The 27881-nt window shown below is 58.6% G+C and overlaps 1 protein-coding gene across 1 annotated transcript in view; it reads right to left on the bottom strand.

Moving 5' to 3' along the window:
• LOC147700475 (uncharacterized) overlaps positions 1-27881 on the bottom strand; it is a 466495-nt gene that overhangs the window by 243854 nt on the left and 194760 nt on the right. The window contains exon 4 of the mRNA XM_086929643.1: positions 5442-5506. Within this exon, the coding sequence (XP_086785769.1) occupies positions 5442-5506 (65 nt within the window). The remainder of the gene's footprint in view (positions 1-5441; positions 5507-27881) is intronic.

Genomic DNA, 27881 nt, shown 5'->3' with positions numbered 1-27881 from the left:
GGCACTCTCAGGGGCAGGACACTCTCACAGGCAGGGCACCCTCACGGGCAGGACACTCACAGGTAGGACCCTCTCACAGGCAGGGCAGGGCACTCTCACAGGTAGGACCCTCTCACAGGCAGGGCAGGGCACTCTCACAGGCAGGGCAGGGCACTCTCACAGGCAAGGCAGGGCACTCTCACAGGCAGGGCAGGGCACTCTCACAGGCAGGGCACTCTCACAGGCAGGGCACTCTCACAGGCAGGGCACTCTCACAGGCAGGACACTCTCACAGGCAGGACACTCTCACAGGCAGGACACTCTCACAGGCAGGACACTCTCACAGGCAAGGCAGGGCACTCTCACAGGCAGGGCAGGGCACTCTCACAGGCAGGGCAGGGCACTCTCACAGGCAGGGCAGGGCACTCTCACAGGCAAGGCACTCTCACAGGCAGGGCACTCTCACAGACAGGGCACTCTCACAGACAGGGCACTCTCACAGACAGGGCACTCTCACAGGCAGGGCGCTCTCACAGGCAGGGCGCTCTCACAGGCAGGGCGCTCTCACAGGCACTCTCACAGGTACAGCACTCTCACAGGCACTCTCACAGGCAGGACACTCTCTCGAGCAGGGCACTCTCACAGGCAGGGCACTCTCACAGGCAGGGCGCTCTCACAGGCAGGGCGCTCTCACAGGCAGGGCAGGGCACTCTCACAGGCAGGGCAGGGAACTCTCACGGGCAGGACACTCTCTCGAGCAGGAAACTCTCACGGGCACTCTCACAGGTACAGCACTCTCACAGACACTCTCACAGGCACGGCACTCACCGGCACAGCACTCTCACCGGCAAGGCACTCTCACAGGCAGGGCAGGGCACTCTCACAGGCAGGGCAGGGCACTCTCACAGGCAGGGCAGGGCACTCTCACAGGTAGGACCCTCTCACAGGCAGGGCAGGCTACTCTCACGGGCAGGGCAGGGCACTCTCACGGGCAGGGCACACTCGCAGGCAGGGCACTCTCACAGGCAGGGCACTCTCACAGGCAGGGCGCTCTCACAGGCAGGGCGCTCTCACAGGCAGGGCGCTCTCACAGGCAGGGCGCTCTCACAGGCAGGGCGCTCTCACAGGCAGGGCGCTCTCACAGGCAGGGCGCTCTCACAGGCAGGGCACTCACAGGCAGGGCACTCCCACAGGCAGGGCACTCCCACAGGCAGGGCACTCCCACAGGCAGGGCACTCCCACAGGCAGGGCACTCCCACAGGCAGGGCACTCTCACAGGCAGGGCACTCTCACAGGCAGGGCACTCTCACAGGCAGGGCACTCTCACAGGCAGGGCACTCTCACAGGCAGGGCACTCTCACAGGCAGGGCACTCTCACAGGCAGGGCACTCTCACGGGCAGGACACTCACGGGCAGGACACTCACGGGCACTCTCACAGATACAGCACTCTCACAGGCACTCTCGCAGGCATTGCACTCTCGCAGGCATGGCACTCTCACAGACAGGTCACTCTCACAAACAGGGCACTCTCACAGGCAGGTCACTTTCACAGGCAGGGCAATCACAGGCAGGGCACTCTCACAGGCAGGGCACTCTCATAGGCAGGGCAGGGCACTCTCACAGGCAGGGCAGGGCACTCTCACAGGCAGGGCACTCTCACCGGCAAGGCACACTCACCGGCAAGGCACTCTCACCGGCAAGGCACTCTCACCGGCAAGGCATTCTCACCGGCACGGCACTCTCACCGGCAGTGTTGTACCAGAGTTTATCACTCTGTGTCTACTACACATGCCCTATTCTATGAGCGATCACTCAACGCTATACTGTGACCGGCCACACGGTAGCAGCGTTGTACCACAGTTTATCACACTCTGTCTATTAAACATTGTTGACATATTTTTATTAACATTTCAGTAATAGAATCTCATTGCATTATATTACATGAGAAATTGGCTTCATTTCATGTGATAAACAACATTGGGTATTTCGATCTTTCCTCTGGATTGAAATCTATCTTGCATTCAATACAATCATTTTGGTAGCCGATGTCAATATTGAACTGTGGGGGGGGGTGGGGGCTGGGTGAAACTGGCGTAGGAGTCTGAGGACCGTGGGCATATGGGACAAACGGGGGGCCGGGCTATTGTACTTCCGTTGGCCGGTGCGACAGGGTTCTTCTACGGGGGATCTGTCCAGTCATCGTTATTCATCTAGTTGCTTTGTGTGGTTGCTGTATCTTGCTTTGCTACGTGTCTATTGCTGTTCGAGTGGCGATGCGTGCGTTTATGGCACTGTGCCCTACTACACATGCCCTATTCTATGAGCTATAACTCAATGCCATACTGTGACTGTCCACACGGTGGCAGCGTTGTACCACCGTTTATCACTCTGTCTACTGCTCATGCCTTATTCTCTGAGCTATCACTCAATGCCATACTGTGACTGTCCACGCGGTGGCAGCGTCGTACCACAGTTTACACATTGTGCCTACTATACATGCCCTATTCTATGAGCTATAACTCAATGCCATACTGTGACTGTCCACGCGGTGGCAGCATTGTACCACAGTTTATCACTCTGTCTACTGCTCATGCCCTATTCTATGAGCTATAACTCAATGCCATACTGTGACTCTCCACACGGTGGCAGCGTCGCACCACAGTTTATCACTCTGTGTCTACTGCTCATGCCCTATTCTCTGAGCTATCACTCAATGCCATACTGTGACTGTCCACATGGTGGCAGCGTCGTACCACAGTTTACACACTGTGCCTACTATACATGCCCTATTCTCTGAGCTATCACTCAATGCCATACTGTGACTGTCCACACGGTGGCAGCGTCGTACCACAGTTTACACACTGTGCCTACTATACATGCCTCATTCTCTGAGCTATCACTCAATGCCATAATTTCACTGCCCCCATTGTGGCAGCGTTGTACCACAGCTTATCACTCTCTGCTCACCACGCACGTTCATGATACACTCAGGCCTGTAGCTGCAATGCTCCAATCTTGCTCCCCGCTTTCTGAGAGGGCAACCAATGCCATACTGTTACCGGCCACACAGTGGTGGTGTTGCGCCTGGTTTCATTACATTCTGCTCCTCTGCCCATGAAACCCTCAGCTCTGCAGGTAAATGCAGCTCCAGTCACTTCTTCTGCTCTGATTCTGCATCAACCTTTAACCTTCCGCCAGTGACGCAAGCTGATCAGAAAGTGACTTTACCAATCCCGAGAGCTGAGCTGAAGCATTACCGAGACTGGCCACTGGTGTCGCTGTCCTCCCACCCTTTACACTAAGCTGCCTCTCCCCCAATGAAACCTTCTAGCCACCAATGGAACTCCGACTTCTGTTCACCCTCAGAGCCGCAGCAATGCTAAACCGCAGAACAGTGTGAGCCACCGAAGCTCGAGCCTGGCCCGAGCCACCGAAGCTCGAGCCAGGCCCAAGACACCGAAGCTCGAGCCAGGCCCGAGCCACCGAAGCTCGAGCCAGGCCCAAGACACCGAAGCTCGAGCCTGGCCCGAGCCACCGAAGCTCGAGCCTGGCCCGAGCCACCGAAGCTCGAGCCAGGCCCGAGCCACCGAAGCTCGAGCCAGGCCCGAGCCACCGAAGCTCGAGCCTGGCCCGAGCCACCGAAGCTCGAGCCTGGCCCGAGCCACCGAAGCTCGAGCCTGGCTGGAGCCACCGAAGCTCGAGCCTGGCCCGAGCCACCGAAGCTCGAGCCAGGCCCAAGGCACCGAAGCTCAATCCAGGCCCGAGCCACCGAAGCTCGAGCCTGGCCCGAGCCACCGAAGCTCGAGCCTGGCCCGAGCCACCGAAGCTCGAGCCTGGCCCGAGCCACCGAAGCTCGAGCCTGGCCCGAGCCACCGAAGCTCGAGCCTGGCCCGAGCCACCGAAGCTCGAGCCAGGCCTGAGCCACCGAAGCTCGAGCCTGGCCCGAGCCACTGACGCCTGGCCTGAGCCACTGAAGCTCGAGCATGGCCCGAGCAACCGAAGCTCGAGCATCGCCCGAGCCACCAAAGCTGGAGCCTGGCCCGAGCCACCGAAGCTCGGGCCTGGCCAGAGCCACCAAAGCTCGAGCCAGGCCAGAGCCACCGAAGCTTGAGCCAGGCCAGAGCCACCGAAGCTTGAGCCTGGCCCGTGCCACCAAAGCTCGAGCCTGGCCCGTGCCACCAAAGCTCGAGCCTGGCCCGTGCCACCAAAGCTCGAGCCTGGCCCGTGCCACCAAAGCTCGAGCCAGGCAAGAGCTACCGAAGCTCGAGCATGGCCCGAGCCACCGAAGCTCGAGCATGGCCCGAGCCACCGAAGCTCGAGCCAGGCCAGAGCCACCGAAGCTCAAGCCTGGCCCGAGCTACCGAAGCTCGAGCCTGGCCCGAGCCGCCGAAGCTCGAGCCTGGCCCGAGCCACCGAAGCTCGAGCCTGGCCCGAGCCACCGAAGCTCGAGCATGTCCCGAGCCACCGAAGCTCGAGCCTAGCCCGAGCCACCGAAGCTCGAGCTTGGCCCGAGCCACCAAAGCTCGAGCCTGGCCCATGCCACCAAAGCTTGAGCCTGGCCCGAGCCACCGAAGCTCGAGCCTGGCCCGAGCCACCAAAGCTCGAGCCAGGCCTGAGCCACCGAAGCTCGAGCCAGGCCTGAGCCACCGAAGCTCGAGCCTGGCCCGAGCCACTAAAGCTCGAGCCTGGCCCGTGCCACCAAAGCTTGAGCCTGGCCCGTGCCACCATAGCTCGAGTCTGGCCCGAGCCACCAAAGCTCGAGCCAGGCCAGAGCCACCGAAGCTCGAGCCAGGACAGAGCCACCAAAGCTCGAGCCAGGCCAGAGCCACCAAATCTCGAGCCAGGCCAGAGCCACCAAAGCTTGTGCAGGGACTCGTTGAGTCAAGCCAGACCCTTGGCTCGGCTCGTGCAGGGACTCTTAGAGCCAAGCCAGGCCCTTGGCTCTCCCTATTCATTTCTTAGCTCGCCCACCTCTGCAGCACAGTGAATGTCTGGGATGTGTTCGAGTTCACTGCACTCTGGGGATCAGCCAATGAAACCCTCCGGCCTCTGGCTCTCTGCTGTCATTGGTTGTAATGCAGTTTTCCCGCCTGCCTTCGTCGGCCAATAGGGCTGGCGGATACAGTTCGCTCCCTCTGCATCAATGCTGCCTCCCCTGGAGCTCCCAGGTTTCATCAGATCTTTGGAGCGGCCTTCAACTGCTTTGTTGTTCTTACCGGTTGTGTGGTGTCTGCCAGGGGCCATGGTGTGCTTTATGAAACAATACGAAAGAAACAAAGCGGCAGCACACTCGAGTAGAGCAAAGACCCCGCCTCTGGGGCAACAAGAGCTAGAAGGGGCTGGCCCTGTCCTGCACCTCAGGCCAGGACAGCCTCTGGCCACCGGTCATCTCTGCCAGCCCCCCCTTCTCCCCCATGGCTGGGGCGAGAGACCCTGAGCATCGCCAAAGACAGGTACTTACATGAGTTGATGAGCTTGGAGTGCCGGCGGACAATGTTGCTGCTCGTGTAAGGGTCAAGACGCTTCCTGAAATGAATGATGGAGGGAAAAGACAGAGTGAGACACGCAAGAGTGAGACACGCAAGAGAGACACGCAAGAGAGAGACACGCAAGAGGGAGACACGCAAGAGAGAGACACGCAAGAGAGAGACACGCAAGAGAGAGACACGCAAGAGAGAGACACGCAAGAGAGAGACACGCAAGAGAGAGACACGCAAGAGGGAGACACACAAGAGAGACACGCAAGAGGGAGACACGCAAGAGGGAGACACACAAGAGGGAGACACACAAGAGGGAGACACGCAAGAGGGAGACACACAAGAGGGAGACACACAAGAGGGAGACACGCAAGAGGGAGACACGCAAGAGGGAGACACGCAAGAGGGAGACACGCAAGAGCGAGACGAGGCAAGAGCGAGACACGCAAGAGTGAGACGAAGCAAGAGGGAGACACGCAAGAGGGAGACACGCAAGAGGGAGACACGCAAGAGGGAGACACGCAAGAGGGAGACACGCAAGAGGGAGACACGCAAGAGAGAGATACGCAAGAGAGAGACACGCAAGAGAGAGACACGCAAGAGAGAGACACGCAAGAGAGAGACACGCAAGAGAGAGACACGCAAGAGAGAGACACGCAAGAGGGAGACACACAAGAGAGACACGCAAGAGGGAGACACGCAAGAGGGAGACACACAAGAGGGAGACACACAAGAGGGAGACACACAAGAGGGAGACACGCAAGAGGGAGACACACAAGAGGGAGACACACAAGAGGGAGACACACAAGAGGGAGACACGCAAGAGGGAGACACGCAAGAGGGAGACACACAAGAGGGAGACACGCAAGAGGGAGACACGCAAGAGGGAGACACGCAAGAGGGAGACACGCAAGAGGGAGACACACAAGAGGGAGACACGCAAGAGGGAGACACGCAAGAGGGAGACACGCAAGAGGGAGACACGCAAGAGGGAGACACGCAAGAGGGAGACACGCAAGAGGGAGACACACAAGAGAGACACAAGAGGGAGACACGCAAGAGGGAGACACAAGAGGGAGACACACAAGAGGGAGACACACAAGAGGGAGACACGCAAGAGGGAGACACGCAAGAGGGAGACACGCAAGAGGGAGACACGCAAGAGGGAGACACGCAAGAGGGAGACACGCAAGAGGGAGACACACAAGAGGGAGACACACAAGAGGGAGACACACAAGAGGGAGACACACAAGAGGGAGACACACAAGAGGGAGACACGCAAGAGGGAGACACGCAAGAGGGAGACACACAAGAGGGAGACACACAAGAGGGAGACACACAAGAGGGAGACACACAAGAGGGAGACACGCAAGAGGGAGACACACAAGAGGGAGACACACAAAAGGGAGACACACAAGAGGGAGACACACAAGAGGGAGACACGCAAGAGGGAGACACACAAGAGGGAGACACGCAAGAGGGAGACACGCAAGAGGGAGACACGCAAGAGAGACACGCAAGAGGGAGACACACAAGAGGGAGACACACAAGAGGGAGACACACAAGAGGGAGACACACAAGAGGGAGACACACAAGAGGGAGACACACAAGAGGGAGACACGCAAGAGGGAGACACACAAGAGGGAGACACACAAGAGGGAGACACGCAAGAGGGAGACACACAAGAGGGAGACACACAAGAGGGAGACACACAAGAGGGAGACACACAAGAGGGAGACACGCAAGAGGGAGACACGCAAGAGGGAGACACACAAGAGGGAGACACGCAAGAGGGAGACACAAAAGAGGGAGACACGCAAGAGGGAGACACACAAGAGGGAGACACGCAAGAGGGAGACACACAAGAGGGAGACACACAAGAGGGAGACACACAAGAGGGAGACACGCAAGAGGGAGACACACAAGAGGGAGACACGCAAGAGGGAGACACACAAGAGGGAGACACACAAGAGGGAGACACGCAAGAGGGAGACACGCAAGAGGGAGACACGCAAGAGGGAGACACGCAAGAGGGAGACACGCAAGAGGGAGACACGCAAGAGGGAGACACACAAGAGAGACACGCAAGAGGGAGACTGTTGGACAGGCCACATGAAGGGCCGCTCTCCCCCGGCCCAACCCGGCCCGAGCCCGGTCACACAGGTACCACACACCACCATTGCACGTCCTCCGTCCCCTCAGGGACCCCTGCCTTCGAACATATCGACCTCGTGGACCCGATCCACTGCTGGCTCGCGCGCCCATCCTGGGCGCCATCTTGGACACTCCACCACGAGGCCGCCTGGCCCCCGATCGACCTCAACCCTGGGCCTGGCCAGGCCTCAGACATCCCGGCACCACCATCCACCCAGGAGGTGAGCGGGCTACTTGGCAAGTCAATGGGAGAAAGAGGTGTCGATGGCTCTCCCCGCCAAGTGCCGCTCGCCCATCGCCTCCCCGGGCGCTGGCCCCACCCCCCTGCTGGGTGTCTGGACTCCCCCATCCCGGACCTCCCGACCTCCAAGTGCGAGGGTCCGGACATCAAAGAACACCAGCCCTATAACTGGGGCAGCTCCAGAGCAGGAAGGCAGTTGTATCTTGGAGTCGAGAGACGTAAAGACGAACTCATCCTTGACGGACTACTGGCGCTGCCGTAGCTCTGCCTTGTGCACCATCGCCCTGCCTGCTGGTGCTGCCGCAACCTTCGTAACCTTCGTAATCCTTCATCGTCGTCGGGACCTGCTGGCGTGGCCGCGGACCGTTTGCAACCATCATCTTCATCGGGACCTGCTGGCTCCGCCGCGGACCGTCGCTTCCTTCGTCCATCTCGGGACCTGCTGGCTCCGCCGCGGCCCGATCATCTAGAACGCCGAGCTCGAGGATTGAGAGCTATTTCCATCTTTTGGTAACCAAGACTGTCCCGCTACCCCTTTCCCCAAACCAGAGACCAGAATCGAGGGGACCCCTGAGTCCAGACCTCCTTGTACCATTTTATCGTACTTTAAGAATCGCCTATAAAATCTCGTTGAACCTTACCCTTGTGTGGCGTCCGTCTGTGGGGGGGAAGTTACTTGTCTGTACGGTCACTGGAGTCGGCTCTCCCTGGAGACCGCTCCCCTTATCCTCGGCCGACCCTCCCGGCCCGTCCAACATTGGTGGCCAGCGGCGCGATCCGAATCACCGCATAATCGTACAGACAGTAGCTCACCCCACGACGAAATCAAGATGACAACTAAAGAAAGCGGATCCACCGAGAAATTCCAGATGGAGATATTGGACGAGTACAACCATCGTGAACTAAAACAATTCTGCATCGAACTAGGTATCGCTACCACCGGACTAAGTACCAAAGACGATTTCAAGCATGCCCTAGAGTCTTGGGCAGAGACCGGGGTCGCCGGAACCCCCGATCGAAGCATCGCAGCAAAAACCACCATGGCTCCTGAAGAGCAAAGAACGGGTCTCTCGCAAGACGAGATCCAGGAACGAGAAAAAACCCGACTACACGAGCTAGAAATGGCTCGGCTCAAAATGGACGTTGAACTTAAGTTGGCCGAACAGAAAATAAACTTAGAGCACCTGTGTCTCCGAGAAGAAAGAGAGGAGAAACAGAGACAAAGGGAGCTCGAGGAAAAGAAACTGGCATATGAACACGAGCGACGACTAGCTGAGATTGATTTACGCAAGCAGAATAAAGAAATAGGGGTGTTCGAGCAACCCCACACCCCAGGGACAACGGAGAAAAAGGTACACATCCCCAAGGATGTCGTTCGAGAATACTTCCGAGAGGACGACATCCAGCAATGGTTTAAAGCCTACGAAATCGCTATGACTGCACACCGGATCGATAGAAACGACTGGGGAGCCGGCCTATGGGGGAGATTCCTCAATGAGGGCCGCGACACCCTGCTACAGCTCCCGGACCACCAGATGACCTCCTATGACCATATGAAAGCTGCCCTCCTCACCCGCTATGGCCTCACACCCGAAATGTACCGTCAGAGGTTCCGAGACTGCACCCGCATCCCGGGTACAACTTGGGTGGACTATGTAACCTACTTTAGCCGAGCCTTCGAGGGCTGGATCAAAGGAAGCAAGGTTACAACCTACGAACAACTGTTCAATCTCATGGTATGGGAGCACCTATCGAACAATTGCTTTATTGAACTCCGCCAGCACCTCCTCGACAGCAAGTTAACCGATCCCCGGCAGCTCGCAGCCGAAGCTGACCGATGGGAAATCACCAGAGTGGGCCGGAATGGGTCCTACGAACAGAACCGGAACAACAATGGTCAGCACCGTCCCCGAGGAGGAGGAGGAGGCCAAGGACGCGGAAGAGACAACGCTCCGGTCGCCCCCGCGGTCAGCACCACCCCCCCGGCCAACCGGGGCAGCGCCCCGGCGCGACCGGGATACCGAGCCAATGTTACGTGCCATCGATGCCAACGAGTCGGCCACTATGCCAACGATCCAAATTGCCCACAGTACCAGAGCCCAAGACCCCGCCAGGTGGCTGCTGCTGCCCTGGGGGAAGAACAGATCTCCGAGGAGCAAGAAGAATATGAGCAAGAGCATCAGGAATGGGAGCCAGCCGCCATGGCTCTAGCCTGCTTAGGGGGGAAAGACATGGTCCCGCGGGTCCCCCTAACCGCTAACACCCAGAAGTACAGCCAATGGGTGAGCATCAATGGACGCCGGGCTGAAGCCCTTCGTGACACTGGGGCCAGTGTAACAGCCGTCCGCTGTCACCTGGTGACCCCGGAACAGTATCTACCGAACATTCTCTGCCCTGTACGTTCAGCCGATAACTCGGAAAGTCTGTGTCGGATGGCCTGCGTCCCTTTCGAATGGGGGGGGGGTCTCCGGCATGTTGAAAGTCACGGTCCGAGACGATGCCCCCATAGACTGCCTCCTGGGGAATGACCTTGAAAGCTCCCCGTGGGCCGCCGTAGAACGAAGAGAACACCTGGGGATGTTAGGCGTCCCGGACTGGGCGTGCGTCACCACCCGGTCCATGGCCGCCCGTGCCAGCCCCCGCCCAGAGGAACCCGAATGGCCGGCGCCACCACCTCCGGTCGCCCCAGCCGAAACCACCGACCGTGACGTCCCCCCAGAACAAGCTCAACCTCCAGACCTCACTAACCTCGACCAGTGGCCTCAAGAGGGGGGGCCCACGCAAGAACAATTTCGCCAAGAACAGAAGACCTGTCCCTCCCTCGAGGGACTCCGCCAGCAAGCGCTCGCCCAAGGCGCAGGGGAGACCTCCGGCACTCACTGGGTCTACTGGGACAATGACCTGCTGTACAGTGAGCAAAGAATCGCGGAGCTGGGGGCCAGCCGAGTACTGGTGGTGCCCCTCCGTTTTAGAGACTTTCTGCTAAACCTAGCCCACGATGTCCCCCTGGCGGGACACCTGGGTCAAGATAAAACCTACAGTCGTCTGGTGACCCACTTCTTCTGGCCCAAAATGAGGAACGATGTACACCAGCATTGCCGATCTTGCCCCACGTGCCAAGCCAGTGGAAAGAGCGGCCGCAAACTAAAAGCCCCCCTGCAACCTTTTCCCGTGGTCACCACCCCGTTCGAGAGGGTCGGGATAGACATCGTGGGGTCCCTGGACCCGCGCACAAAACAAGGTCATCGGTTCATCCTGGTGCTAGTGGACCACGCCACCCGCTACCCCGAGGCTGTTCCCCTGCGAACTGTGACAGCCCCGGTAGTCGGCCGGGCTCTAATGGGGATCTTCTCCCGTGTGGGCTTCCCCCGAGAAGTCGTCAGCGACAGAGGCACGAACTTTATTTCTAAATATATGAAGTCCCTCTGGCAACAGTGCGGGGTTACCTACCGATTCACGACCCCCTATCACCCTCAAGGAAACGGACTCGTTGAGCGGTTCAACCGCACGCTCAAAGGGATGATCGGGGGGTTGGAAGAACCCCTCCGTCGCCAGTGGGATGTACTGCTGCCGTGCCTCCTCTTCGCATATCGAGAGGTTCCCCAGAAGTCCCTGGGCTTCAGCCCGTTTGAACTGCTATATGGACATCCAGTGTGGGGGCCGCTCAGCCTAGTCAAAGAGGGCTGGGAGATGCCCCCTCTAAAGAACCCACCAGATGTCTTCCGGTACCTCCTAACACTCCGCAACCAGACCCGGCGGTTCAGAGAGCTGGCAAAAGCCAACCTAGAGGCCAGTCAAGAGGACATGAAAAAGTGGTATGACCGGAATGCCTCCTCCATCGAATTTGAACCTGGGCAACAGGTATGGGTGATGTCCCCCACCGAACCCTGCGCCCTGCAAGACAAGTGGACGGGGCCCTTCAAAGTAGTCGAGCGCAAGGGTCCTGCCACCTATCTCATCGACATGGAATCTTCCCGGAACCCCCTCCGGGTCCTCCACGCTAACAGACTGAAACCCCACTTTGTGCGCTCCGAACTCGGCCTCCTGATGGCCACCGACAATGGGGTTGAAGAAGACTCCGAGCCCCTCCCTGACCTCCTACGGACTCAGGAGAAAGACGGCTCCGTGGATGGGGTCCGACTCTCGGAGGCCCTCACCCGAGAGCAACACCAGGAGTGTCGAGTCCTCCTGTCACAGTTCGCCAACCTGTTCTCCCTCACCCCAGGGGTCACTTCCTGGTGTGTGCACGATGTGGACACGGGGGACAGCCCCCCTATCCGCCACCGGGCCTACCGCGTGCCAGATCGGGTACGGGCCTGCATCCAGGAAGAGGTAGCCAAAATGCTCACACTCGGGGTCATCGAGCCCTCAGACAGCCGCTGGGCCAGTCCTGTAGTACTGGTCCCCAAAGCGGCCGCCCCTGGCACCCCACCGGAACTCCGGTTCTGCGTCGACTACCGGGGCTTGAATGCGGTCACCAGAACAGACGCACATCCCATCCCCCGGGCGGATGAACTAATCGACCGCATGGGAGCTGCCCGCTACCTCAGCATTTTCGACCTGACGGCGGGCTACTGGCAAATCGGCCTCACACCCCGGGCCCAAGAACGTTCTGCCTTTTCCACCCCCGATGGGCATTACCATTTCAAGGTCATGCCCTTCGGCATGAAAAATGCCCCAGCAACATTTCAGCGGCTCGTCAATCAGGTCCTGGCGGGGCTCGAAGGGTTCAGTGCCGCCTACCTAGACGACATCGCTGTATACAGCCACCATTGGTCCGAGCACCTCCACCACCTCCGAGCAGTGCTACAAGCCCTTCAGCGAGCTGGCCTCACGATCAAGGCCAGCAAATGTCAAATTGGGCAAGGATCTGTGACCTACCTCGGGCACCAGGTGGGAAGCGGCCTGGTGGCCCCTCTGCAGCTCAAAATTGCCGCCATCCAGTCCTGGCAGCCACCCATCACCCAGACCGAGGTACGAGCCTTCCTGGGCCTCACGGGCTATTACCGAAGGTTCGTGAAAGACTATGGTACTATCGTGGGGCCCCTCACAGAACTCACGTCAAAAAATCAACCCAAAAAAGTCAACTGGACCCCGGAGTGCCAAACAGCATTCGAACAATTGAAAGCCGCCATGTGTTCCGCCCCGGTGCTCCAGGCCCCCGACTACAACCGGGAGTTCGTCGTCCAGACGGATGCCTCTGACCATGGCATTGGGGCAGTCCTGTCTCAAGTGAACACCGAAGGCCTTGATCAGCCAGTGGCCTTCATCAGCAGGCGCCTCCTACCACGGGAACAACGCTGGAGCACCATAGAGAGGGAGGCCTTCGCTGTGGTATGGGCCCTCAAGAAGCTCCGGCCCTACCTCTTTGGCACACACTTTCGGGTGCAGACCGATCACCGATCCCTGCAGTGGCTGATGCAGATGCGGGGGGAAAACCCGAAGTTACTACGTTGGTCCATCTCCCTACAAGGGATGGACTTCACAGTTGAACACCGGCCTGGGCCGGATCACGCCAACGCAGATGGCCTGTTCCGGTTCTTCCGCCTCGACGAGGAGAGTCCCCAAGAGGATGGGTAACTCTCCCCGCCTTCAGCTGGGGGGGACGCATGTTGGACAGGCCACATGAAGGGCCGCTCTCCCCCGGCCCAACCCGGCCCGAGCCCGGTCACACAGGTACCACACACCACCATTGCACGTCCTCCGTCCCCTCAGGGACCCCTGCCTTCGAACATATCGACCTCGTGGACCCGATCCACTGCTGGCCCGCGCGCCCATCCTGGGCGCCATCTTGGACACTCCACCACGAGGCCGCCTGGCCCCCGATCGACCTCAACCCTGGGCCTGGCCAGGCCTCAGACATCCCGGCACCACCATCCACCCAGGAGGTGAGCGGGCTACTTGGCAAGTCAATGGGAGAAAGAGGTGTCGATGGCTCTCCCCGCCAAGTGCCGCTCGCCCATCGCCTCCCCGGGCGCTGGCCCCACCCCCCTGCTGGGTGTCTGGACTCCCCCATCCCGGACCTCCCGACCTCCAAGTGCGAGGGTCCGGACATCAAAGAACACCAGCCCTATAACTGGGGCAGCTCCAGAGCAGGAAGGCAGTTGTATCTTGGAGTCGAGAGACGTAAAGAAGAACTCATCCTTGACGGACTACTGGCGCTGCCGTAGCTCTGCCTTGTGCACCATCGCCCTGCCTGCTGGTGCTGCCGCAACCTTCGTAACCTTCGTAATCCTTCATCGTCGTCGGGACCTGCTGGCGTGGCCGCGGACCGTTTGCAACCATCATCTTCATCGGGACCTGCTGGCTCCGCCGCGGACCGTCGCTTCCTTCGTCCATCTCGGGACCTGCTGGCTCCGCCGCGGCCCGATCATCTAGAACGCCGAGCTCGAAGGATTGAGAGCTATTTCCATCTTTTGGTAACCAAGACTGTCCCGCTACCCCTTTCCCCAAACCAGAGACCAGAATCGAGGGGACCCCTGAGTCCAGACCTCCTTGTACCATTTTATCGTACTTTAAGAATCGCCTATAAAATCTCGTTGAACCTTACCCTTGTGTGGTGTCCGTCTGTGGGGGGGAAGTTACTTGTCTGTACGGTCACTGGAGTCGGCTCTCCCTGGAGACCGCTCCCCTTATCCTCGGCCGACCCTCCCGGCCCGTCCAACAGAGACACACAAGAGGGAGACACACAAGAGGGAGACACGCAAGAGGGAGACACGCAAGAGGGAGACACACAAGAGGGAGACACGCAAGAGGGAGACACGCAAGAGGGAGACACGCAAGAGGGAGACACACAAGAGGGAGACACACAAGAGGGAGACACACAAGAGGGAGACACGCAAGAGGGAGACACGCAAGAGGGAGACACACAAGAGGGAGACACACAAGAGGGAGACACGCAAGAGGGAGACACACAAGAGGGAGACACACAAGAGGGAGACACGCAAGAGGGAGACACGCAAGAGGGAGACACACAAGAGGGAGACACACAAGAGGGAGACACGCAAGAGCGAGACACGCAAGAGCGAGACACGCAAGAGTGAGACACGCAACAGGGAGACACGCAACAGGGAGACACGCAAGAGGGAGACACACAAGAGGGAGACACGCAAGAGGGAGACACACAAGAGGGAGACACGCAAGAGGGAGACACAAGAGGGAGACACGCAAGAGGGAGACACGCAAGAGGGAGACACGCAAGAGGGAGACACACAAGAGGGAGACACACAAGAGGGAGACACACAAGAGGGAGACACGCAAGAGGGAGACACGCAAGAGGGAGACACGCAAGAGAGAGACACGCAAGAGGGAGACACGCAAGAGGGAGACACGCAAGAGGGAGACACACAAGAGGGAGACACGCAAGAGGGAGACACGCAAGAGGGAGACACGCAAGAGGGAGACACGCAAGAGGGAGACACGCAAGAGGGAGACACACAAGAGGGAGACACACAAGAGGGAGACACACAAGAGGGAGACACGCAAGAGGGAGACACGCAAGAGGGAGACACGCAAGAGGGAGACACGCAAGAGGGAGACACACAAGAGGGAGACACACAAGAGGGAGACACACAAGAGGGAGACACGCAAGAGGGAGACACACAAGAGGGAGACACGCAAGAGGGAGACACACAAGAGGGAGACACACAAGAGGGAGACACACAAGAGGGAGACACGCAAGAGGGAGACACGCAAGAGGGAGACACGCAAGAGGGAGACACGCAACAGGGAGACACACAAGAGGGAGACACACAAGAGGGAGACACGCAAGAGCGAGACACGCAAGAGCGAGACACGCAAGAGTGAGACGAAGCAAGAGTGAGACACGCAAGAGGGAGACACACAAGAGGGAGACACACAAGAGGGAGACACACAAGAGGGAGACACGCAAGAGCGAGACACGCAAGAGTGAGACACGCAAGAGCGAGACGAGGCAAGAGCGAGACGAGGCAAGAGCGAGACACGCAAGAGCGAGACGAAGCAAGAGTGAGACACGCAAGAGGGAGACACGCAAGAGTGAGACACGCAAGAGGGAGACACACAAGAGGGAGACACACAAGAGGGAGACACACAAGAGGGAGACACACAAGAGGGAGACACGCAAGAGGGAGACACGCAAGAGGGAGACACGCAAGAGGGAGACACACAAGAGGGAGACACACAAGAGGGAGACACACAAGAGGGAGACACACAAGAGGGAGACACACAAGAGGGAGACACACAAGAGGGAGACACACAAGAGGGAGACACACAAGAGAGACACACAAGAGGGAGACACGCAAGAGGGAGACACGCAAGAGGGAGACACGCAAGAGGGAGACACACAAGAGGGAGACACGCAAGAGGGAGACACGCAAGAGGGAGACAAACAAGAGGGAGACACGCAAGAGGGAGACACACAAGAGGGAGACACGCAAGAGGGAGACACGCAAGAGGGAGACACGCAAGAGGGAGACACACAAGAGGGAGACACACAAGAGGGAGACACACAAGAGCGAGACACACAAGAGCGAGACACACAAGAGGGAGACACGCAAGAGGGAGACACGCAAGAGGGAGACACGCAAGAGGGAGACACACAAGAGGGAGACACGCAAGAGGGAGACACACAAGAGGGAGACACGCAAGAGGGAGACACGCAAGAGGGAGACACGCAAGAGGGAGACACGCAAGAGGGAGACACGCAAGAGGGAGACACGCAAGAGGGAGACACACAAGAGGGAGACACGCAAGAGGGAGACACACAAGAGGGAGACACACAAGAGGGAGACACGCAAGAGGGAGACACACAAGAGGGAGACACACAAGAGGGAGACACACAAGAGGGAGACACACAAGAGGGAGACACACAAGAGGGAGACACACAAGAGGGAGACACGCAAGAGGGAGACACGCAAGAGAGAGACACGCAAGAGAGAGACCCGCAAGAGAGAGACACGCAAGAGAGAGACACGCAAGAGTGAGACACGCAAGAGGGAGACACGCAAGAGGGAGACACGCAAGAGGGAGACACCCAAGAGGGAGACACCCAAGAGGGAGACACCCAAGAGGGAGACACGTAAGAGGGAGACACGTAAGAGGGAGACCAGGCAAGAAGGAGACAAGGCAAGAGGAAGATCAGGCAAGAGGGAGACACGCAAGAGGGAGACACGCAAGAGGGAGACACCCAAGAGGGAGACACCCAAGAGGGAGACACGCAAGAGAGAGACACGCAAGAGAGAGACACGCAAGAGAGAGACACGCAAGAGAGAGACACGCAAGAGAGAGACACGCAAGAGGGAGACACGCAAGAGGGAGACACGCAAGAGTGAGTGAGACACAGCAAGAGTGAGACACGCAAGAGGGAGACACGCAAGAGTGAGTGAGACACAGCAAGAGTGAGTGAGACACAGCAAGAGTGAGACACAGCAAGAGTGAGACACAGCAAGAGTGAGACACAGCAAGAGTGAGACACAGCAAGAGTGAGACACAGCAAGAGTGAGACACAGCAAGAGTGAGGCACAGCAAGAGTGAAACACGCAAGAGGGAGACACGCAAGAGGGAGACACGCAAGAGGGAGACACGCAAGAGGGAGACACGCAAGAGGGAGACACGCAAGAGGGAGACACGCAAGAGTGAGTGAGACAGCAAGAGTGAGTGAGACACAGCAAGAGTGAGACACAGCAAGAGTGAGACACAGCAAGAGTGAGACACAGCAAGAGTGAGACACAGCAAGAGTGAGACTCGCAAGAGTGAGGCACAGCAAGAGTGAAACACGCAAGAGGGAGACACGCAAGAGGGAGACACGCAAGAGGGAGACACACAAGAGGGAGACACACAAGAGGGAGACACACAAGAGGGAGACACGCAAGAGGGAGACACGCAAGAGGGAGACACGCAAGAGGGAGACACGCAAGAGGGAGACACACAAGAGGGAGACACACAAGAGGGAGACACGCAAGAGGGAGACACGCAAGAGGGAGACACACAAGAGGGAGACACACAAGAGGGAGACACACAAGAGGGAGACACACAAGAGGGAGACACGCAAGAGCGAGACACGCAAGAGTGAGACGAAGCAAGAGTGAGACACGCAACAGGGAGACAGGCAACAGGGAGACACACAAGAGGGAGACACACAAGAGGGAGACACACAAGAGGGAGACACGCAAGAGGGAGACACGCAAGAGGGAGACACGCAAGAGGGAGACACGCAAGAGGGAGACACGCAAGAGCGAGACGAAGCAAGAGTGAGACACGCAACAGGGAGACAGGCAACAGGGAGACACGCAAGAGTTAGACACGCAAGAGGGAGACACGCAAGAGGGAGACACGCAAGAGGGAGACAGACACACAAGAGGGAGACAGACACACAAGAGGGAGACACACAAGAGGGAGACACACAAGAGGGAGACACACAAGAGGGAGACACACAAGAGGGAGACACACAAGAGGGAGACACACAAGAGGGAGACACACAAGCGGGAGACACACAAGAGGGAGACACGCAAGAGGGAGACACGCAAGAGGGAGACACACAAGAGGGAGACACACAAGAGGGAGACACACAAGAGGGAGACACGCAAGAGGGAGACACGCAAGAGGGAGACACGCAAGAGGGAGACACGCAAGAGGGAGACACACAAGAGGGAGACACACAAGAGGGAGACACACAAGAGGGAGACACGCAAGAGGGAGACACGCAAGAGGGAGACTCGCAAGAGGGAGACACACAAGAGGGAGACACACAAGAGGGAGACACACAAGAGGGAGACACGCAAGAGGGAGACACGCAAGAGGGAGACACGCAAGAGGGAGACACACAAGAGGGAGACACACAAGAGGGAGACACGCAAGAGGGAGACACGCAAGAGGGAGACACGCAAGAGAGAGACACGCAAGAGGGAGACACACAAGAGGGAGACACGCAAGAGGGAGACACGCAAGAGGGAGACACGCAAGAGGGAGACACGCAAGAGGGAGACACGCAAGAGGGAGACACGCAAGAGGGAGACACGCAAGAGGGAGACACGCAAGAGGGAGACACCCAAGAGGGAGACACGTAAGAGGGAGACCAGGCAAGAGGGAGACAAGGCAAGAGGAAGATCAGGCAAGAGGAAGATCAGGCAAGAGGGAGACACGCAAGAGGGAGACACGCAAGAGGGAGACACCCAAGAGGGAGACACGCAAGAGGGAGACACGCAAGAGGGAGACACGCAAGAGGGAGACACACAAGAGGGAGACACACAAGAGGGAGACACACAAGAGGGAGACACGCAAGAGGGAGACACACAAGAGGGAGACACGCAAGAGGGAGACACACAAGAGGGAGACACACAAGAGGGAGACACACAAGAGGGAGACACGCAAGAGGGAGACACGCAAGAGGGAGACACGCAAGAGGGAGACACGCAAGAGGGAGACACACAAGAGAGACACAAGAGGGAGACACGCAAGAGGGAGACACAAGAGGGAGACACACAAGAGGGAGACACACAAGAGGGAGACACACAAGAGGGAGACACGCAAGAGGGAGACACACAAGAGGGAGACACGCAAGAGGGAGACACGCAAGAGGGAGACACACAAGAGGGAGACACACAAGAGGGAGACACACAAGAGGGAGACACGCAAGAGGGAGACACGCAAGAGGGAGACACGCAAGAGGGAGACACACAAGAGGGAGACACACAAGAGGGAGACACACAAGAGGGAGACACACAAGAGGGAGACACGCAAGAGGGAGACACACAAGAGGGAGACACGCAAGAGGGAGACACACAAGAGGGAGACACACAAGAGGGAGACACACAAGAGGGAGACACGCAAGAGGGAGACACGCAAGAGGGAGACACGCAAGAGAGAGACACAAGAGGGAGACACGCAAGAGGGAGACACAAGAGGGAGACACACAAGAGGGAGACACACAAGAGGGAGACACACAAGAGGGAGACACACAAGAGGGAGACACGCAAGAGGGAGACACACAAGAGGGAGACACGCAAGAGGGAGACACGCAAGAGGGAGACACACAAGAGGGAGACACACAAGAGGGAGACACACAAGAGGGAGACACGCAAGAGGGAGACACGCAAGAGGGAGACACACAAGAGGGAGACACACAAGAGGGAGACACACAAGAGGGAGACACGCAAGAGGGAGACACACAAGAGGGAGACACGCAAGAGGGAGACACACAAGAGGGAGACACACAAAAGGGAGACACACAAGAGGGAGACACACAAGAGGGAGACACGCAAGAGGGAGACACACAAGAGGGAGACACGCAAGAGGGAGACACGCAAGAGGGAGACACGCAAGAGGGAGACACGCAAGAGGGAGACACACAAGAGGGAGACACACAAGAGGGAGACACACAAGAGGGAGACACACAAGAGGGAGACACGCAAGAGGGAGACACACAAGAGGGAGACACACAAGAGGGAGACACGCAAGAGGGAGACACACAAGAGGGAGACACACAAGAGGGAGACACGCAAGAGGGAGACACACAAGAGGGAGACACACAAGAGGGAGACACGCAAGAGGGAGACACACAAGAGGGAGACACGCAAGAGGGAGACACACAAGAGGGAGACACGCAAGAGGGAGACACACAAGAGGGAGACACGCAAGAGGGAGACACACAAGAGGGAGACACACAAGAGGGAGACACACAAGAGGGAGACACGCAAGAGGGAGACACACAAGAGGGAGACACGCAAGAGGGAGACACACAAGAGGGAGACACACAAGAGGGAGACACACAAGAGGGAGACACGCAAGAGGGAGACACGCAAGAGGGAGACACGCAAGAGGGAGACACGCAAGAGGGAGACACACAAGAGAGACACGCAAGAGGGAGACTGTTGGACAGGCCACATGAAGGGCCGCTCTCCCCCGGCCCAACCCGGCCCGAGCCCGGTCACACAGGTACCACACACCACCATTGCACGTCCTCCGTCCCCTCAGGGACCCCTGCCTTCGAACATATCGACCTCGTGGACCCGATCCACTGCTGGCTCGCGCGCCCATCCTGGGCGCCATCTTGGACACTCCACCACGAGGCCGCCTGGCCCCCGATCGACCTCAACCCTGGGCCTGGCCAGGCCTCAGACATCCCGGCACCACCATCCACCCAGGAGGTGAGCGGGCTACTTGGCAAGTCAATGGGAGAAAGAGGTGTCGATGGCTCTCCCCGCCAAGTGCCGCTCGCCCATCGCCTCCCCGGGCGCTGGCCCCACCCCCCTGCTGGGTGTCTGGACTCCCCCATCCCGGACCTCCCGACCTCCAAGTGCGAGGGTCCGGACATCAAAGAACACCAGCCCTATAACTGGGGCAGCTCCAGAGCAGGAAGGCAGTTGTATCTTGGAGTCGAGAGACGTAAAGAAGAACTCATCCTTGACGGACTACTGGCGCTGCCGTAGCTCTGCCTTGTGCACCATCGCCCTGCCTGCTGGTGCTGCCGCAACCTTCGTAACCTTCGTAATCCTTCATCGTCGTCGGGACCTGCTGGCGTGGCCGCGGACCGTTTGCAACCATCATCTTCATCGGGACCTGCTGGCTCCGCCGCGGACCGTCGCTTCCTTCGTCCATCTCGGGACCTGCTGGCTCCGCCGCGGCCCGATCATCTAGAACGCCGAGCTCGAGGATTGAGAGCTATTTCCATCTTTTGGTAACCAAGACTGTCCCGCTACCCCTTTCCCCAAACCAGAGACCAGAATCGAGGGGACCCCTGAGTCCAGACCTCCTTGTACCATTTTATCGTACTTTAAGAATCGCCTATAAAATCTCGTTGAACCTTACCCTTGTGTGGTGTCCGTCTGTGGGGGGGAAGTTACTTGTCTGTACGGTCACTGGAGTCGGCTCTCCCTGGAGACCGCTCCCCTTATCCTCGGCCGACCCTCCCGGCCCGTCCAACATTGGTGGCCAGCGGCGCGATCCGAATCACCGCATAATCGTACAGACAGTAGCTCACCCCACGACGAAATCAAGATGACAACTAAAGAAAGCGGATCCACCGAGAAATTCCAGATGGAGAAATTGGACGAGTACAACCATCGTGAACTAAAACAATTCTGCATCGAACTAGGTATCGCTACCACCGGACTAAGTACCAAAGACGATTTCAAGCATGCCCTAGAGTCTTGGGCAGAGACCGGGGTCGCCGGAACCCCCGATCGAAGCATCGCAGCAAAAACCACCATGGCTCCTGAAGAGCAAAGAACGGGTCTCTCGCAAGACGAGATCCAGGAACGAGAAAAAACCCGACTACACGAGCTAGAAATGGCTCGGCTCAAAATGGACGTTGAACTTAAGTTGGCCGAACAGAAAATAAACTTAGAGCACCTGCGTATCCGAGAAGAAAGAGAGGAGAAACAGAGACAAAGGGAGCTCGAGGAAAAGAAACTGGCATATGAACACGAGCGACGACTAGCTGAGATTGATTTACGCAAGCAGAATAAAGAAATAGGGGTGTTCGAGCAACCCCACAACCCAGGGACAACGGAGAAAAAGGTACACATCCCCAAGGATGTCGTTCGAGAATACTTCCGAGAGGACGACATCCAGCAATGGTTTAAAGCCTACGAAATCGCTATGACTGCACACCGGATCGATAGAAACGACTGGGGAGCCGGCCTATGGGGGAGATTCCTCAATGAGGGCCGCGACACCCTGCTACAGCTCCCGGACCACCAGATGACCTCCTATGACCATATGAAAGCTGCCCTCCTCACCCGCTATGGCCTCACACCCGAAATGTACCGTCAGAGGTTCCGAGACTGCACCCGCATCCCGGGTACAACTTGGGTGGACTATGTAACCTACTTTAGCCGAGCCTTCGAGGGCTGGATCAAAGGAAGCAAGGTTACAACCTACGAACAACTGTTCAATCTCATGGTATGGGAGCACCTATCGAACAATTGCTTTATTGAACTCCGCCAGCACCTCCTCGACAGCAAGTTAACCGATCCCCGGCAGCTCGCAGCCGAAGCTGACCGATGGGAAATCACCAGAGTGGGCCGGAATGGGTCCTACGAACAGAACCGGAACAACAATGGTCAGCACCGTCCCCGAGGAGGAGGAGGAGGCCAAGGACGCGGAAGAGACAACGCTCCGGTCGCCCCCGCGGTCAGCACCACCCCCCCGGCCAACCGGGGCAGCGCCCCGGCGCGACCGGGATACCGAGCCAATGTTACGTGCCATCGATGCCAACGAGTCGGCCACTATGCCAACGATCCAAATTGCCCACAGTACCAGAGCCCAAGACCCCGCCAGGTGGCTGCTGCTGCCCTGGGGGAAGAACAGATCTCCGAGGAGCAAGAAGAATATGAGCAAGAGCATCAGGAATGGGAGCCAGCCGCCATGGCTCTAGCCTGCTTAGGGGGGAAAGACATGGTCCCGCGGGTCCCCCTACCCGCTAACACCCAGAAGTACAGCCAATGGGTGAGCATCAATGGACGCCGGGCTGAAGCCCTTCGTGACACTGGGGCCAGTGTAACAGCCGTCCGCTGTCACCTGGTGACCCCGGAACAGTATCTACCGAACATTCTCTGCCCTGTACGTTCAGCCGATAACTCGGAAAGTCTGTGTCGGATGGCCTGCGTCCCTTTCGAATGGGGGGGGGTCTCCGGCATGTTGAAAGTCACGGTCCGAGACGATGCCCCCATAGACTGCCTCCTGGGGAATGACCTTGAAAGCTCCCCGTGGGCCGCCGTAGAACGAAGAGAACACCTGGGGATGTTAGGCGTCCCGGACTGGGCGTGCGTCACCACCCGGTCCATGGCCGCCCGTGCCAGCCCCCGCCCAGAGGAACCCGAATGGCCGGCGCCACCGCCTCCGGTCGCCCCAGCCGAAACCACCGACCGTGACGTCCCCCCAGAACAAGCTCAACCTCCAGACCTCACTAACCTCGACCAGTGGCCTCAAGAGGGGGGGCCCACGCAAGAACAATTTCGCCAAGAACAGAAGACCTGTCCCTCCCTCGAGGGACTCCGCCAGCAAGCGCTCGCCCAAGGCGCAGGGGAGACCTCCGGCACTCATTGGGTCTACTGGGACAATGACCTGCTGTACAGTGAGCAAAGAATCGCGGAGCTGGGGGCCAGCCGAGTACTGGTGGTGCCCCTCCGTTTTAGAGACTTTCTGCTAAACCTAGCCCACGATGTCCCCCTGGCGGGACACCTGGGTCAAGATAAAACCTACAGTCGTCTGGTGACCCACTTCTTCTGGCCCAAAATGAGGAACGATGTACACCAGCATTGCCGATCTTGCCCCACGTGCCAAGCCAGTGGAAAGAGCGGCCGCAAACTAAAAGCCCCCCTGCAACCTTTTCCCGTGGTCACCACCCCGTTCGAGAGGGTCGGGATAGACATCGTGGGGCCCCTGGACCCGCGCACAAAACAAGGTCATCGGTTCATCCTGGTGCTAGTGGACCACGCCACCCGCTACCCCGAGGCTGTTCCCCTGCGAACTGTGACAGCCCCGGTAGTCGGCCGGGCTCTAATGGGGATCTTCTCCCGTGTGGGCTTCCCCCGAGAAGTCGTCAGCGACAGAGGCACGAACTTTATTTCTAAATATATGAAGTCCCTCTGGCAACAGTGCGGGGTTACCTACCGATTCACGACCCCCTATCACCCTCAAGGAAACGGACTCGTTGAGCGGTTCAACCGCACGCTCAAAGGGATGATCGGGGGGTTGGAAGAACCCCTCCGTCGCCAGTGGGATGTACTGCTGCCGTGCCTCCTCTTCGCATATCGAGAGGTTCCCCAGAAGTCCCTGGGCTTCAGCCCGTTTGAACTGCTATATGGACATCCAGTGTGGGGGCCGCTCAGCCTAGTCAAAGAGGGCTGGGAGATGCCCCCTCTAAAGAACCCACCAGATGTCTTCCGGTACCTCCTAACACTCCGCAACCAGACCCGGCGGTTCAGAGAGCTGGCAAAAGCCAACCTAGAGGCCAGTCAAGAGGACATGAAAAAGTGGTATGACCGGAATGCCTCCTCCATCGAATTTGAACCTGGGCAACAGGTATGGGTGATGTCCCCCACCGAACCCTGCGCCCTGCAAGACAAGTGGACGGGGCCCTTCAAAGTAGTCGAGCGCAAGGGTCCTGCCACCTATCTCATCGACATGGAATCTTCCCGGAACCCCCTCCGGGTCCTCCACGCTAACAGACTGAAACCCCACTTTGTGCGCTCCGAACTCGGCCTCCTGATGGCCACCGACAATGGGGTTGAAGAAGACTCCGAGCCCCTCCCTGACCTCCTACGGACTCAGGAGAAAGACGGCTCCGTGGATGGGGTCCGACTCTCGGAGGCCCTCACCCGAGAGCAACACCAGGAGTGTCGAGTCCTCCTGTCACAGTTCGCCAACCTGTTCTCCCTCACCCCAGGGGTCACTTCCTGGTGTGTGCACGATGTGGACACGGGGGACAGCCCCCCTATCCGCCACCGGGCCTACCGCGTGCCAGATCGGGTACGGGCCTGCATCCAGGAAGAGGTAGCCAAAATGCTCACACTCGGGGTCATCGAGCCCTCAGACAGCCGCTGGGCCAGTCCTGTAGTACTGGTCCCCAAAGCGGCCGCCCCTGGCACCCCACCGGAACTCCGGTTCTGCGTCGACTACCGGGGCTTGAATGCGGTCACCAGAACAGACGCACATCCCATCCCCCGGGCGGATGAACTAATCGACCGCATGGGAGCTGCCCGCTACCTCAGCATTTTCGACCTGACGGCGGGCTACTGGCAAATCGGCCTCACACCCCGGGCCCAAGAACGTTCTGCCTTTTCCACCCCCGATGGGCATTACCATTTCAAGGTCATGCCCTTCGGCATGAAAAATGCCCCAGCAACATTTCAGCGGCTCGTCAATCAGGTCCTGGCGGGGCTCGAAGGGTTCAGTGCCGCCTACCTAGACGACATCGCTGTATACAGCCACCATTGGTCCGAGCACCTCCACCACCTCCGAGCAGTGCTACAAGCCCTTCAGCGAGCTGGCCTCACGATCAAGGCCAGCAAATGTCAAATTGGGCAAGGATCTGTGACCTACCTCGGGCACCAGGTGGGAAGCGGCCTGGTGGCCCCTCTGCAGCTCAAAATTGCCGCCATCCAGTCCTGGCAGCCACCCATCACCCAGACCGAGGTACGAGCCTTCCTGGGCCTCACGGGCTATTACCGAAGGTTCGTGAAAGACTATGGTACTATCGTGGGGCCCCTCACAGAACTCACGTCAAAAAATCAACCCAAAAAAGTCAACTGGACCCCGGAGTGCCAAACAGCATTCGAACAATTGAAAGCCGCCATGTGTTCCGCCCCGGTGCTCCAGGCCCCCGACTACAACCGGGAGTTCGTCGTCCAGACGGATGCCTCCGACCATGGCATTGGGGCAGTCCTGTCTCAAGTGAACACCGAAGGCCTTGATCAGCCAGTGGCCTTCATCAGCAGGCGCCTCCTACCACGGGAACAACGCTGGAGCACCATAGAGAGGGAGGCCTTCGCTGTGGTATGGGCCCTCAAGAAGCTCCGGCCCTACCTCTTTGGCACACACTTTCGGGTGCAGACCGATCACCGACCCCTGCAGTGGCTGATGCAGATGCGGGGGGAAAACCCGAAGTTACTACGTTGGTCCATCTCCCTACAAGGGATGGACTTCACAGTTGAACACCGGCCTGGGCCGGATCACGCCAACGCAGATGGCCTGTCCCGGTTCTTCCGCCTCGACGAGGAGAGTCCCCAAGAGGATGGGTAACTCTCCCCGCCTTCAGCTGGGGGGGACGCATGTTGGACAGGCCACATGAAGGGCCGCTCTCCCCCGGCCCAACCCGGCCCGAGCCCGGTCACACAGGTACCACACACCACCATTGCACGTCCTCCGTCCCCTCAGGGACCCCTGCCTTCGAACATATCGACCTCGTGGACCCGATCCACTGCTGGCCCGCGCGCCCATCCTGGGCGCCATCTTGGACACTCCACCACGAGGCCGCCTGGCCCCCGATCGACCTCAACCCTGGGCCTGGCCAGGCCTCAGACATCCCGGCACCACCATCCACCCAGGAGGTGAGCGGGCTACTTGGCAAGTCAATGGGAGAAAGAGGTGTCGATGGCTCTCCCCGCCAAGTGCCGCTCGCCCATCGCCTCCCCGGGCGCTGGCCCCACCCCCCTGCTGGGTGTCTGGACTCCCCCATCCCGGACCTCCCGACCTCCAAGTGCGAGGGTCCGGACATCAAAGAACACCAGCCCTATAACTGGGGCAGCTCCAGAGCAGGAAGGCAGTTGTATCTTGGAGTCGAGAGACGTAAAGAAGAACTCATCCTTGACGGACTACTGGCGCTGCCGTAGCTCTGCCTTGTGCACCATCGCCCTGCCTGCTGGTGCTGCCGCAACCTTCGTAACCTTCGTAATCCTTCATCGTCGTCGGGACCTGCTGGCGTGGCCGCGGACCGTTTGCAACGATCATCTTCATCGGGACCTGCTGGCTCCGCCGCGGACCGTCGCTTCCTTCGTCCATCTCGGGACCTGCTGGCTCCGCCGCGGCCCGATCATCTAGAACGCCGAGCTCGAAGGATTGAGAGCTATTTCCATCTTTTGGTAACCAAGACTGTCCCGCTACCCCTTTCCCCAAACCAGAGACCAGAATCGAGGGGACCCCTGAGTCCAGACCTCCTTGTACCATTTTATCGTACTTTAAGAATCGCCTATAAAATCTCGTTGAACCTTACCCTTGTGTGGTGTCCGTCTGTGGGGGGGAAGTTACTTGTCTGTACGGTCACTGGAGTCGGCTCTCCCTGGAGACCGCTCCCCTTATCCTCGGCCGACCCTCCCGGCCCGTCCAACAGAGACACACAAGAGGGAGACACACAAGAGGGAGACACACAAGAGGGAGACACACAAGAGGGAGACACACAAGAGGGAGACACACAAGAGGGAGACACACAAGAGGGAGACACGCAAGAGGGAGACACGCAAGAGGGAGACACACAAGAGGGAGACACACAAGAGGGAGACACGCAAGAGGGAGACACGCAAGAGGGAGACACGCAAGAGGGAGACACGCA

The sequence above is a fragment of the Lissotriton vulgaris genome, chromosome 7, assembly GCF_964263255.1.
Source record: "Lissotriton vulgaris chromosome 7, aLisVul1.2, whole genome shotgun sequence".
In the NCBI taxonomy this organism is placed as follows: Eukaryota; Metazoa; Chordata; class Amphibia; order Caudata; family Salamandridae; genus Lissotriton; species Lissotriton vulgaris.
The sequence above is the reverse complement of the archived record's forward strand: the minus strand, read 5'-3'. Positions and strand labels throughout refer to the sequence as shown.